The sequence below is a fragment of the Pteronotus mesoamericanus genome, unplaced genomic scaffold, assembly GCF_021234165.1.
Source record: "Pteronotus mesoamericanus isolate MK-2021 breed Mesoamerican mustached bat unplaced genomic scaffold, CSHL_Meso_final scaffold_21, whole genome shotgun sequence".
Lineage (NCBI taxonomy): Eukaryota > Metazoa > Chordata > Mammalia > Chiroptera > Mormoopidae > Pteronotus > Pteronotus mesoamericanus.
In genome coordinates this window covers 22,598,109-22,613,378 of record NW_026555310.1, presented here as the reverse complement: position 1 = coordinate 22,613,378, position 15,270 = coordinate 22,598,109, and the positions used below count along the sequence as shown (strand labels likewise).

The 15,270-nt window shown below is 35.2% G+C and overlaps 1 protein-coding gene across 1 annotated transcript in view; it reads left to right on the top strand.

Moving 5' to 3' along the window:
• Positions 1 to 15,270, top strand: part of PDE3A (phosphodiesterase 3A) — a 278,997-nt gene that overhangs the window by 249,085 nt on the left and 14,642 nt on the right. The window contains exons 7-10 of the mRNA XM_054591375.1: positions 414 to 499; positions 3,082 to 3,236; positions 4,676 to 4,813; positions 11,509 to 11,620. Of these exons, the coding sequence (XP_054447350.1) occupies positions 414 to 499; positions 3,082 to 3,236; positions 4,676 to 4,813; positions 11,509 to 11,620 (491 nt within the window). The remainder of the gene's footprint in view (positions 1 to 413; positions 500 to 3,081; positions 3,237 to 4,675; positions 4,814 to 11,508; positions 11,621 to 15,270) is intronic.

Here is a 15,270-nt window from a genome sequence, read left to right as displayed (position 1 = left end):
ATGAGGTTTTTACACAGACACAAAGGGATTCCATTGAGGGAGATATTTTTGACCAAAAACACATTGATCCCTCCAAAAGCACTGCTAGAAGTAGGTAGGAGACTATCCCAGGATTCTCTGAGTACTGGAACAAAATGTTGCTGGTAGTTGCACCTCCAGTATGGTCGAGGCCGCCGAGAAGGATGACAGTGGAATGAAGCTTCTGATCCTTTGTATTGATTACATTCTCACAAGGAAGAAAACAGTATATCAGCACCCATTTTTTCATAAAACAAAATGAGTTTTTACCTCAAACAAGTAGAAGGTAGAAATATTTGATTATTGTTATCTGTCTTAATGCACACAAAGTGCATGGTGTATGCCTGTGGTTTTTTGAAAAGAGACTGTACTCACACCGTTCCAATATCCCTCAGCTGCGGCAGGCCATACGCCCAAGGCACCCCTTCTGACGGCCCCCTGGAGAGAGGAGGCACAGCCCCCGGCACGCCAAGCAGAACGGGTAATTCTGTATTTGAATTCTGTTCCTCAAAATGGAAATAGCTTTACTTTCTCTTTTCTAATCAAAAATATAACATGCACGCCTGAATTTTTTAGATGAGAGATTTTAAAAGACAATAAAAGAAACCAAAATCACCCTAAATCTACTACCTAAAGTTAATCGTGGGTAAATTTTGGTGCAAAGCTGTCCGAAATGTATTCGATTTATCTGTATCCGACGTAGATATTTTTAAGTAAGACTTTTATGTAATGTATAGCCCTATGTGGAAATGTTATTTTATCTTGGACACTAGAAGTTCATCCACTTCAGGGTACTCTCTGGAGATCTCCATTGTAGACACTGAGAAATGGCCCTGCTTAGATCACTGTAGGCTGTACGAAACGGAGTTTTTCCTTGAGGCAGTATTATGGAAAGGAGAAGGACACAGACTTTCAAGACAACTTTATATCCTGCTTCAGCTACCTGCAAGTTTGTGTTCTCCATGCCTCAGCTCCTTCATCTGTAGAATGGGAATAACAATAGAACCTACCAAAGAGGATTATTGTAAGAATTAAATTACCTGAAGCATGTAAATCCCTTATTATAGTATCTGCGTGACTGTAAGTAGTGTTTGCTGCCATTGGTATAATAATAATAATTATTTTTTATTGCTGTAATCCTAGGGACTTGTTTTTGTTAGTGCTAAAAATTCACAAGGTAGAAAAAAATTGCTTGTATGAACTACAGACTTTGGGGGATAGACTTTCTTCCGAAGTATGATTCTTAAATATCTCTCTCAACATTTCTTGGTAATACTCAAAAAGTAAATAAATACCCCTATAACAGTGGAGTTCTACAGCAACATCCCAAGTCAGGGAACATAAAGAAAAATTAAAAAGAGAATTCTCTTTGGGGCCATTGTCTGGTGTTGCAGCATTCTGATGATATGGGATATTCTCTTCTCTGTGTTGCTGACCTTTTCTGATTCTATTGAGGTTGATAGAATAAGGTGGATATTTGCCTAATCATCTTTGCGCTCTCATGTAGCACTGTGACCTTTGAGTGTGCTTCCTTATCTTTTCTAGAAATTATGGGATTAAAACTTGTCTGTTACATTTTCATTCTGTGTTTGATTCTAACAAGGAAGCAGTTGCATGAGAAAGATGGAAGAAAATAGGTCCTTGGAAGAGTCCTATAAAATACTCCTGATTGAAATAGGCTACATCCGAAAAGCCATTATTCACAAGCAACTTAAGAAAAATCAGTTAGTAAATGGATGAGGACATATAACCAACCTAGAATATCCAGAGCTATCTTGAAAAAAGGAGAATAAAGTTAGAAGGGATACATTACCTGAATTCAAGACTTACAGTACGGTAATCAAGAAGTGTGGTGCTGCCACAAGGATCAGCAAAGGAGATCAAGTAGAATAGAGTAGAAAGCCCCAAAGTAACTCACACCACAACATTGAATTTTTTAACAAAAATGACAAAGCAACCCAATAGGATTGGGAAAAAAATGAATTTCACTCCCTCCTTCGCATCATATGAAATATTATTCTGAGATGGAGCATAGACCTAAACATAAATGCTGAAACAATAAAGCTTCTGAAAGAAAACACAGGAAGATACGCTTTGTGACTTAGGGGAAGGCAAAGACTTCATAAGCCACAATGGAAAGCAATAACCATAAGGGGAAAAAAAAGAAGGTAGACTTCATCAAAAAAAATGAGTGTAGAAACTAGGATCAGACTTCATGAGTTCAAATTCAGGTGGCAAAATTTACCGGCTGTGTGTCTTGGGCAGTTTGCCTATTCTTTCTGTGTCTCAGTTTCCTATCTGCAGAGTGAGGGTAATAGCAATACAGTGATGCCGAAATACCTGCCTCACAGATTTGTTGAAATGTTAGTACAGATGAAGTGCTTTCGATGGTTTCTGGCAAATAGCAAACACTGAATAAACTTCATTCAGGTACTTTTTTCAGTTGTGTGAAGCTTTTTTAGGTTTTTGCCCCAGGAGCAGGTTTTTCAGACACTTGATATTACCTGATTGTTCCTCCATTTAGCACAGTTTAGTGTTGATTAATATGGGAAACAATGGAGGAAGGTAGATAAGGAAGGAAGCCACAGATTCCTAGGGATGGAGATTGGATACATAGGATCTCCCATGAGCTAAGCACATGCTGTTGTTCCATGTTCTAGAAACCACTTTGGCCTTGGGTGTCAACTCAATTTCTCCCACCCATGTACTCATTCTAGACTTAGTGTTCTAGTTGGCTACTCATTGTTTTAGTGTGTTGGGGGATGCATAAAGGAAAAAGAAATATAAAGTCATAGGATTTTTAAAAGGTTTGAACTACCCATCTATGCATTATTATTGAGGATTTAATGTCATATAAGTGAAGTCATAATTTGACCTATTTATTGGGCTAAAAAATGTAAGCTTTCTCCCATCCTGTGATCCTGTATTCTTGGTGTGTAGAAAATCATGAAAGCAATAGTTCCCTAAACAGTCTATTTACCATATTCATTTTAGGAACATTCACTTAAATGGGATCCTTTTTTGCTGCAAGTTTCATAATAAACTGTTCTCTTTCAATTTCAGATGACACTGCTCAAGTTACCTCTGATTACGAAACCAATAACAACAGCGATAGCAGTGATATTGTACAGAACGAAGACGAGAGCGAGTGCCCCCGGGGCCCACAGAGGAAAGCATCCGCTTGTGGCACCTACGCACCCGAGACCATGATATTTTTGGTAGCCCCATGTCACTTAACTCATTTTTTTACTTGAGAAGTCAGTTTCTATTATGGAGATTAGGCTTATAAATATATCTCAGAATCATTAGATTTACAGATATATCTCTTTTGGATTTTACATGCATTATAGCTCTACCCATATGTTTGAATATAATTTTTCATATGATATTTTAATGGTTCTTTTTCTTAGTGAATAAAACATAGAAGTTTTCATCTCCACAAATGATTATAGATGTTTCTTAACCCAATCTAAAAGTGTAAATATACATAGGAAAAATGAATTTTTTCATTTGGTAAAATAACATTTTATAAATATCAATCAATCAACAAAGTGAGTTGTGTTAGTTCTCCGGGCATCTGCGGTTTGGAGGGTTTTTTTTTCCTTTTCTTTTCCTTGCACCTCCTTGATTTAGAAAGTGAGCCGTGAACCAGTATTTATTTTCTTTGTTTTACTAAATAAGGTTTACATAGACTCTTGCTACCCATTAAAGTATTGTTTAATAAGGACTTATTTTGTTTGTTTAAAGCAATCCATTTAAAGAAGATAAAAGCATATTTGAGTCAAGTTACTTTTGGTGAGGCAGCAAATAGTAGAAAACAATGGACTATCAATTATTGATATTATCATTTTTCTTTAACCTGATTTATCATTTATACTTCAAATCAAAGAGATTTTCAGATAAAATAGTTTATGTTTCCTTATCCTCATCTTTCTTTTCTATTCTTTTTATTTTTATTTTGGTAAATGTACTCTTAAGAATGTCCTCATTTAGAATCAATTATAAAATGTCTATACATTTGTACAGTCCATGTTTCTTTGGAAACCATACATCACATGAATTAAATTAAAATCCCTGAAAAATGTGGCTGTTGTCATTCTGCAGGTTGAATGCTAATTTTGAAGCAGAATGCAAATTTGACCAATTGGAGTAGGAGTGATTAACTTCCCCTCCCCATTAATGAGGTTCTTTTGAGAGTCCAATGTAAACCAGGAACGTTCATCCCAGAAAATTTTATATAAACATATAAAGAGTCAAATTTACATAACAGTTTCAAAATGTTCTGAAGCCCTTGAATCCTTATTTAGGAACCCTACAATAAACTCAAAAGCAGTTATGTAGGCTTATGGAAGAATTTTTTTTTCTTTCTTTCTTTCTCTCTTTCTTTCTTTCTTTTTTTTTTTTTTTTTCCCGCTGTAGCATGTATGAACCAGCAAAAGCAGGCACCTAATAGTGCAGAATTCATGGTCTGAGACAGCGTCAGGACCTTTTCTCCTTACTTTGGGGCCAATTTCTTGTTCATTTCAATTTTTTTAAAGACCACCCATTCACCCTGAAGTTTTAAGTCATTTATTTCAAGTAAATTGAGTTGTTTACCAGCATGAATGGCTTTGCACAAAAACTATATGTTGTTAAAATGTCTTCATCTTTATTCTAGGACAAACCAATTCTAGCTCCTGAACCTCTTGTCATGGATAACTTGGATTCAATTATGGAACAGCTAAATACTTGGAATTTTCCAATTTTTGATTTGGTGGAAAAAATAGGAAGGAAGTGTGGCCGTATTCTTAGTCAAGTAAGAAATGCATTCATACTTATGACTTTAAATGTAGAAAAAAACTTTCCTTGGTTGATTACAGCTCTGTACACGCTTGATACCAGGTGGGTATTGGGTGTAGAAAGGATATTTTAGTACCAAACATTCTGTAGATTCCTTGGTCATCAGTTAACAAAAGTAATTGGAAATTCAAGTGAGTAAAATACCATATTCTGCAATTAAAATATGTATTTTGGGGAGGGGGAAGGAAGACACTTGCAATATAGAGAAATGAACTAAAATTCATAGAATTCAGCAGAAGAAAAACACAAGCCCTCAAAAGAGGAAACACTAAGTTATTATAATTGTTTCCATTGACTATTGGAATTGTTTCCATTTACTAAACTTTTGAACATAAAATGTTTAGGCCTTCTCAAAACTAAGATATTATGCAGAAATATCTACTCCACACCCCAGTGCTATGAGAAACTCATCAAATAGAGTTCTCTGTATTTTAATATGAAAACAAACTTTATGTATCACAAGAAATATAGAATGCAAACTATAGCTGCATAACATGCCTTTTAATATTTTTTTCCTTAAGCTATCCTATTTTCAATATCTCCCAAATAAAGAAGTGCTTGTTTCTCTGAGGGAGAAAAAAATATAGAAATTAAGAATTTGAATGTTCTCAATAAACAACACAAAACAATGGATTCACTCTATTATCAAACACATATCAAAACAATTTTTTGCATTTTATTTTTTAAAATATGTAATCTTTATTATATTTTTCCATTACCATTTAGTCCCCTTATACCCTCCTTCCTCCGGCAGTCACCACCCTGTTGTCCATGTCTGTGAGTCCTTTTTCTTTTTTACTATTAACTAAAGGGGATGATGCAATAATACTTATTAGCTTATTTTTAAATTATTTTTAAATGTTTTAGGTGAGTTCTTATGGATTGAATAAATATCACAGCAGAGATACTAAAATCTACCAAACTTCCTAGTATTAGATTTAGATAAGAATTCAGGACCCAGATTTATTGTTGCCAGTAACATTCCCTGAAAAACACTAGAAGAGGAGTCACTTGTTACATTGATTTCTACTTTGCACATCAGAGACAGGCTTTCTTTGACCTCTCAGCCAGTATCTGAGTGTGGAACTTCAGGATGAAGATTCCTGATCCTTGAAGGTTTGAAGGAAGAAGAATAGAAGGGCCTCTTCTCTTGTTCATTTCCACAAACAAATACTAATATAGTCTTCCAGAAGAGAAATGTGTTCCTTCATTAAAGGAACTCTTGTTTTAGAAGGGAAACGAGATGTATGTCAAAATAATGACAGTTCATACTACAAACGAAAGAAGTATGCTAAAATGATTGATTGACTATGAAACTCACAATAATTTCAAAGTCTCTGTGGTATACAATCGTTGCCTCTGCTAGACTGTATCTTGACCATAAACAGGTTGAGGACCAAAATGGCCCTTGTTCTTTTATTAGGCATTATTAGTCCTATTCTCTTCCATTCTCCTCAGTGCTAAGCAACACTTTTTATGCTAGCTGATTTAAGGACAGGTTTAAAGGTAGCCACTCTTCTTTTTATTTTAATACATTTAAATAAATTTTAAATTAAATATATTGGGATGACATTGGTTAAATTATATAGGTTTCAAGCATACATTTCTATGATATATGGTCTGCATATTGCATTGTGTGTCCACCACCCAAAGTCAAATCATCTTCTATCACCATATATTTGTCCCCCTTTGTCCTTTACTACACCTTACCACCTTCCCTCTGCGGAACCACCATACTGTTGTCTGTTATCTATGAGTTTCAGTTTTATCTCCCACATATGAGTGAAATCATATGGTTCTTAGCTTTTTCTGACTCACTTATTTTACTTAGCATGATGTTCTCCAGGTCCATCCCCATTGTTACAAACGGCAGTATTTCATCCTTTTTAATGGCAGAGTAGTGCTCAAGGTGGCCATTTTTTTTCAGTGCACCTTAGCCTCATGCATCAGCGCTCCTCCTGGAAGGTTCTGTATTCCACTTTCTGAAACCTGTAGCAGACAGTAACTGCCAAGAAATGAATGACTTTTGCTGTAAAGGTGTCATAGGAAAATGTGGCGGTGGCCAGGAGATCTTCTCTCTCTTCTACTTGAGAGAAAACTCTCACCTTGTTTTGTGTTTGATATATACATCACAGGCGCCCCGAAAGGCCACAATTTACTTTTTGAAGTAACTTTGATGCAGGTTTTTTAAAATCTCTGTTTTGCAGAAAAGGACACTGAAACTTCAAAAAATATATACTGTTCATCTACAATCACATGGTACATACTGGATCCATGATTTGAACGTAGATATATCATATTGGAAGTCCAAGTTTTTTACCTTTATTTCAACTGCTTTTTAGCTCCTATAAAACACATTCACTTATATTTCTTAAACTCTCCAAATGGAGAGTAAGCAGAATAGGGATTGTCATAGCAGCTGTTTACAGCACCAATGACAGCGAACCAGATTTCAGGCAGGAACCTATCTCTCCTCAAAGTCTGGTGAGCTGCAGGGTAGGAGGGTGGAAATTGACCTGAGAAAACTAATCATCAGATTTGGACATAATTCATTAATATGTTTTTCCAGTCATCTTTCAAAAATAAAATAAATACACAACTGCATGATCTTTATTATGTTACTGTTTATTTATTATTTATTAGTATTTTTTCTTTGTCTAGGTTTGAGTTAGTTTTATTATTATTTTGGGGTTTTGGGGGGGGTTTTTTGTTTGTTATTGAATTTAATAGGGTGGCATTGGTTCACAAAACCCTACAGGCTTCAAATGTGCAGCTAATAAGGCGTCACCTGCACACTGCGTTGTGCCCCTTCCGCCCCAAGCAAAGCCTCATTTCCCCATCTTTGCCCACCTCCACCAACCCCCCACCCTTTCCCTCTGGCTGTCACCACATACTTGTGTGTTTATATCTGTTATGTATATATGTTTTTTAGTTAATCTGTTCATCAATAAATCAGCAAAAAGAAGTGCTGGTGAGGATGTGGAGAAAAGGGAGCCTTTGTGTGCTCTGTTGGTGGGAATGCAGACTGGTGCAGCCACTGTGGAAAACAGTGTAGGAGTTCCTCAAAAAATTAGAAATGGTACTGCCTTTTGACCCAGCAACCCCACTTCTGGGAATATATTCTAAGAAACTGAAAACATTACTTCCAAAGAATGTATGCACCCCATGTTTATTGCAACATTATTCGCAGTAGCCAAGATCTGGAAAAAGCCCAAGTAACCATCAATAGATGAGTGGATAAAAAAGCTGTGGTACATTTATTACGATGGAATACTATGTGGCTGTAAAAAAGAAGGAAAATCTTACCTTTTGCAACAGCATGAAAGGCCCTGGAGGTTATTATGCTAAGTGAAATAAAGCAGTCAGAGAAAGACAAATACCATATGATCTCACATATAAGTGAAATTCAATGAACAAAATAAACTAACAAAATAGAAACAGACTCATAGATACAGTGGACAGACTGACAGCTGTCAGAGAAGGGTTTGGAGGCCTGGATATCAGTTTATTTTTTTTTTAATTTACAGAACAGTAAACTTTTTGGAAATGCAGCTCTATTTGCACTGCTAAATAGAACTTTATGGATTTTTTCCCTTTGATTTGAGTTTATAAGGACAAAAATCATGAAATTTTTACTATGTAAAAGGCATATTTTTTTTCACCTTAATAAGAATTTAGGACAGCTGAAATGAATTAACTTGAACATTCCAAGAAATCACCTTTTGGCTGAAACTACACAGAAAAAGTCTTACTTCAAAAGACTTTCAGAGAGACATATGTGCAGTGGAAACAACTCAGTCTGAGCATACTGCCTCTCTTTTCGATCATTATCATGTTTATTTTAATAAATTTGAAAGGATATTCAAATTTTGGAATAGTGCTTACATTTTTCAGTTACCAATATTTACCTGGTTAATGGTGTTGTTTATTTATGAGTTTGGATTATTGGTGGTTGATTTTTAACAGCTTTTTGGTCAAAATTATCCTGTTTTAAAATCAGACTGTAAAATACGCTGTTGTCTTAATGTTTTAATTCCTCTTTCAAATGTTTGAAGAGAATATTAGGAAAATTTAGTTATTTGCAATTCTAATAGCATTGCTTTGCAAATATTAGTGGTAGGATTTGAAGCAGTTATAAGTACAAACTCTGAAGCCAAACTGCTTGTCTTGAATTGTGGTTTTCATAAGGTGTCAGCTGTGTGATCTTAGACAAGTCACTCGACTTCTCTGTGCCACAGTTTCTTCTGCTTTCAAATGTTAATGCTTAATTGTACCTACCTCAGAAGGTGTTGTGAGGATTAATTACATACAAATAATTAATATATGTAATATTTAAAGCAGCCTTCTCACTTTTTAAATGCTAAATATATAAGCGTGCATGTGTGCGTGTGTGTATCAGTGGTTATTGTTGTTAGTATTATTATTGAAGTAATATGTATAGTTAAACCCATTAGGTATTTACAAATAAGAACACAAATATCATCTAAAGCAGACTTAAAGTGGAAATAACTAAAGAACTAGCTTGAAATACTTTAGAAACCATAAATTTCACTTTCTATTGCATTTTTAAAGAGAGGAGGGGGGAATGTTATATTACACAGAAAAAAAGGCTACAAGTTAAATATACTTGCCATTCAGAGTAAAAAGCACACACAGAAGTTAATATACATATTATATATTCTGTTCACAACCAGCAACTGTAGTGCTCCTTTTAAAACGTATGTCCATTACAGTCACTTTACTACTCCATTGTCTTCCATGGCTCCCTACCTCACTCAGAGTGAAAGTCCTTAAAATGGTCCATCTGGCTGTCAAACGCCAAGACTGCACCAATCCCGGCTTCAGCTCTGTTCCTGTCCTTATTCATTTTACTTTAGCCACATTGGCCTTGTGCTGTTTCTTGAATATAGCAAGCAGACCTCACGGCCTTTGCATTGTCTTTTATTCTACATGAAAACTCTTTCCTTAGATATCCATGTACCTCCTTGCTTCACATATCCTTTAATTCTTTGCCCAAATGTCACCTGAATATAACTATCCTAACCTCCATACTTTGAAAAGTACCTTCTGTGTACTCCCAATCCCCCATCACTGATCCCCTTTTTCTTTTTTCATATGACTTATGTACAACTTTCTGTCATGGTATATACTTTTCTTATTATATCTATTGTTTACTGCCTTCCTCTAGTAGATTATAAACCCCATGAAGGAATAGATCTTTGATATATATATTTATGTTTATACACACACACACACACACACACATACACCTATGTACATGTACATGCCTCATATATCAAAAATTGTCTAGAATATATAGTTCTAGAATAGAACTATATCTAGAATAGAATATCTAGAATTGTCTAGAATAGTAGGCACTGAATAGATATATGCTGAATGAATGAATTTCTTTTTTAGGTATGTGTATGTGTCACATATATAGGGTCCAGCACAAATAATGCCTTTTATTACAAAAATAATAAACATGTAATTCTGTAACATAACAATATCACATTCAAGCACATCATACGACATTGTAGGTAAAATGTTCAAATTAAAACTCTAAGTTATTACACCCATATTATTACCCTACCAACCACACTCAAGCTGACGTTACTTCTGCTGGATATATCACATAGTGATAAACACTGAATATGTAATTTTTAAAATGTTATAGAATTTGAATAGATTTAAAGGCAATAACAAAATATGGAAATTTATGAAGACATGTATCAAAGATTTAGAGAAAATATTTCAAGATAATGTTATGAAGGAATACAGATAAAAATGATGCATAGTTCTTTTTTTTAAATCTCCTGAATATAACCAACACTGTGCTTTGTGACCTGAAGTGAGGTCACTTTAAAAAGTGCTAAATTCCACTCTGCCACCAGAATAATCATTTTTCCTCCATTACCTTCTCTGTCCACTTATCCATTTTTTTCTTCATCATTTGCATGTCAAAAAATGCCAGTTACATCCAAAGACATTCACTTAATTTGAGTCCCTGGAGCTGTGAAAGAAATTGGATTGAAATAGATGTTCAAAGGAGAAAGAAGACAAGCTAGGAAAAATAGTTCCAATGTTGTTATTTATTCTGGATTAGAATAAATCTTTTTTTCTCTATGTATTTTAATCAAAGCAACCCCTTTTTTCTTTCTCATAACTCTCCCTTATTCTTCAGTAAAATACAACTTTGAATCCTTTATCCTCTAGAAATCTTTGCGCACATGCGCGTGCGTGCACACACACACACACACACACACATAACATTTGGAAAACTTTATGCTTTCATTCTTTTATTAATGCTTATACTGTGTACTGTACAATTAGCGATTTAGTAAATATTCTTCAGCTATTGATATCAAAAACAATTGATTGCCTTGATATGTTTCTATGAGTGTACTGATTTTTCAGTCGGTTGTTTTTTGGGTGTATGTCTCTCTCTTTAAAAACAGATTATGTACCCCTTCAGGCACAAGGAAGTTTTCAATATCCCTCTGATTGATTGTTCCCAATGTGTATCTCCATTGGCTGTAAAGTAATTTGATTTTTAAAAATTTTTTTCTAAGACTTTGATAGTCTTTTTTATTTTTATATCTAATACACACCCAGGAATATTGTTTAAGGCTTCGTCTTTCTCCTTTACAGGTATCGTACAGACTTTTTGAAGACATGGGCCTCTTTGAAGCTTTCAAAATTCCAGTTAGGGAATTTATGAACTACTTTCATGCTTTGGAGAGTGGATACAGGGAAATTCCTTGTAAGTCTAAGTTACTTGTGAAATAATACTTTAAAAATCCATAGAGTTTGCTGTGAGTAATGGAATATTGCACCATTAGCAGCTAGCACAGAATTACACATTGTCAGCATGCCATATGGCCACGTGGTGTAGTGATTGGGAGATGATAGGCTGTGTTAGAACTCTGGCCCCTCCACTTACCAGCTGTAGGAGAGCTTGAGCCTTCCTTACCCTCTGCATGCCTCATTTCTTAATCTGTAAAATGGGCATCATAATGTCTACTTCATAGAATTAGCATGGAGATTAATAGTGCCTTACATAGAGTAAGTACAATGTAAGTGTGTGCTAAATAAATCATTAAGTGTTCAATTTATTCCTCATTTTATAAGGTACTCATTTTATTGGCTGAATTCAACTTTTGTTCTGGCTTCTACAGAGTTAAATCACTAACCATTGACATTTTCAATATAAGGTGAATCTGGCTGGGGGTAGAGAGATGGTAGGCTGATGGTCTAAGTAATAAAATAGAAAAAAGAAACATCTGGAAGTAGTTGTGGAGAAGTTATTAGAAACATTTTTCTAAATGAAATAAATGTGAAGACCAAAAGAAAGGACGCAACTAGTGTTGAAGCTTATGAACTTTGAATATTGTGAGAAAAAGTTTGTTATTTACAATCATCAATCAGAACACAAAGGAGATGTTAAATTATACTTTCAGTATGTAGCATTGCAAGTAGCATCAGAACACATAAGTAGAATTGTCCCACTTGTTAAGAAACATGGGACTAGAGAAAATGTCCATAAATCAAATCAATGAAGTTGTGAAATGTGTAGAAATCATGTGGTATTTGTAGAAAATAAATTCATAGAAAGAGAAATAATCAAACATAATATATTGGTTGGAACTTGCTTTAGAAATATGTTGTTTAAATCATGTTTTAACTTTTAAGTTTTACATTTGCTTTGATGTAACTTAGGCTTTAGAATCCATGTCTTTTTGTAGTCACAGAGAGCTGAAATAAATAAAAATTAGATGGAGACAGATGAAGCACAGGTATTTCCGGAAAGGGGTAGTACATGAACCTAGTGATCCATTATTAATGCACCATTTTTTAAGATGCCATGCACATGCTACATTGGGATGAAAATGCACAGCTGATGATGTATGACAGCAAAAGGGAATGAAGAATCAAATCTACAAATCAGATTTGTTGGAGAATAGGGGACCAAATTGCAGGCAGAGTAGGATAGTGGGAGTATAGGAAAGAGTAGCTTAACAGCACTGGGCCCCTAGGAAAGTGCTGTCAATGGGGCTGTGGAAGTTGGAAGAGAGACATGAGAAAGGGGTAGTTTGAAAGGATCTCAAGATAAGTCTCACTTTCTTAGTAACGTTTTGCTAAGGCCCACTCTTTTGGGATGCCAGTGACTGACATGTGTTAGTGATTTCTGAAAGGTTCAGCAGTTACATAAATAAACTGTTATAGAAAGGAAGCCACTGAAACAATGAAGGACAGCAAGTCGCCAAACTAACTTTACAAATTAATGTTATATTTCCAAATATATCTTCGTGATACAGTCCTCTACAGTCAAATTCCACTGAGTAATTTGTGTAGTAATTACTAACATTTCTCTAGGTTGTATCCCATTGAATCATAGGGAAAGTCGAACAGTATTTAAGTGTAAAAAAAAATTCCTACATTCTAAATTTTTAAATTAATGTTTAAGTTTTCTTATTACATTTTTATATGTTACAAGTAAAAAGCTTTTTTCCTGAAATAGTGGGTAGTTCATTTCATGTGAAAGGAATTTGTTATAATAAACCCACAAGTTCTATTAGAAGCCTCACTCTTCGTAAAGGGGATTTATTTATATCTTCTCACAAAAAAAGCTTTAGCTTGATTGGTGATCACTTTTAAATAACAATACCTTGCATGTCATAGGGTTGTAAATTTATACTAATATGGATAATTATTAAAAGTTTTGTCATTAACTATAATTAGCATACATAAAAAATTATAGTTATGTCTGATTTTTAATATTTACTGCTAGAGTAAATATATAAAGAGATTTACTATAGATATATACTATTATAGATATAGATATACACACATATTGTTTATATTTATTATTATTTGGATATAATTATATATATGTAATTTCGATAGGATTGTTTGTTCATTGAAAGTGTGAAATATTGCCTATAACGTCTTCTGGACCTGGGCGTTGGGGTGGGGAACACAGCAGGAAGCAGTACAGTTCACAAGCTGCAAGTTCCCTTACCTGATGCTGTCTACTTCTCACCCCAGACGAGCTCACTAACACCCTGATACTGCCCCCATCCACCCTGTAATACTGGTTGCATGCACAGGTTTCCTTGACTAGCAATAGCAATGATCATTACTTACACACGGTTATTGCAACAGGGAAAAGAACTCTCAGAAACTGCCCCCCCCCCTCAGGAACGTATCTCCTAACAGTAGCACCCTCCACCCAGCTACCGTTTTCTTCCTCTGCTGGATCCTCACTGCCTTCTCCCTCCTCAAGGACTTAGCATAGCTTTTATTTTAGCGTTTCAATCCTGTTCGTACAAATCGTCAAGGGAACACCAGTGGTCTGCGCTAATCGACCATCTTGTTCTAACAGTAACAATTTATTTTACTTGGATGATATTTACATTAATTGCAAGCTTACTGTATCAGGCCCTCTAAAATATGTTCCCTTCTGTAATTCTCACCATTGTATTATGAAATGGGAATTATTATCTTATTTTTAAGATAAGGAAGTAAAACCTAGAGTTTTAAGTAACTCACTCAGGGTAACACAGGTAATAAATACCAGATCAGAGACAAAATCAGATCAATCCTAAATCCAGAAACTTCTCACATGATCAACTTTGCCCATGACACAGGTACAGACATAAAATATAATTGTTTTGCATCACTTGAGATAGTCTATACACAGAGATATAGACATCAGTTTTAATAAAATTGTTCTTTGAAGTACTAGATAATATGAGTATTCACCTCTAGCAATGCCAGTGCACAGCTGTTGCTGTTGCCATGCTTGGGAGCCTAAGGAGGTCTGTTTCTCACAGCTTCCTGAAGACATGTCTCAATCCCTCACCCAGCCCGCAACTGAATGACCCACGTCACCTAAAGATTGACTCCTGAGAGAGGCCAGAATTGTAGGGAATGGGCACCATCTACCTACCTCCCTGTGTGCTCCTAACACCACAAATGTCATAGTTTCTTCTTTCTTCCTTGGACAGGGAACCGGTGTTCCTCTCAAATTCCCATTTACATTTTTGTTCTCTTCTGTTTTCTCTCCTCCTCATCTGTTCAATAGTGTTCGGAGATGTAATATGCTATGTAGTCACATGCCACATAACAACATTTCAGTCAGTGACAGACTGCCTGTAGGACGATGGAATACAATATCGCCTAGGTGTTCCGAGGGCCATACCTTCTAGGTTTGTGCAAGCGCGCACTATGATGCTCCCGATGACAAACCTGCCTAACAACACATTTCTTAGAATGTATCCCCATTCTTAATGGTGTATGATTGCATTAGAGAAGGAAACTGTATCATGGTTAGTCAGTAAAAATAAAATGTATAAAGTAAGCACATTTAGAATAAAGCTACCAATCGATGAAGTAGCATGAAAGGCCTGA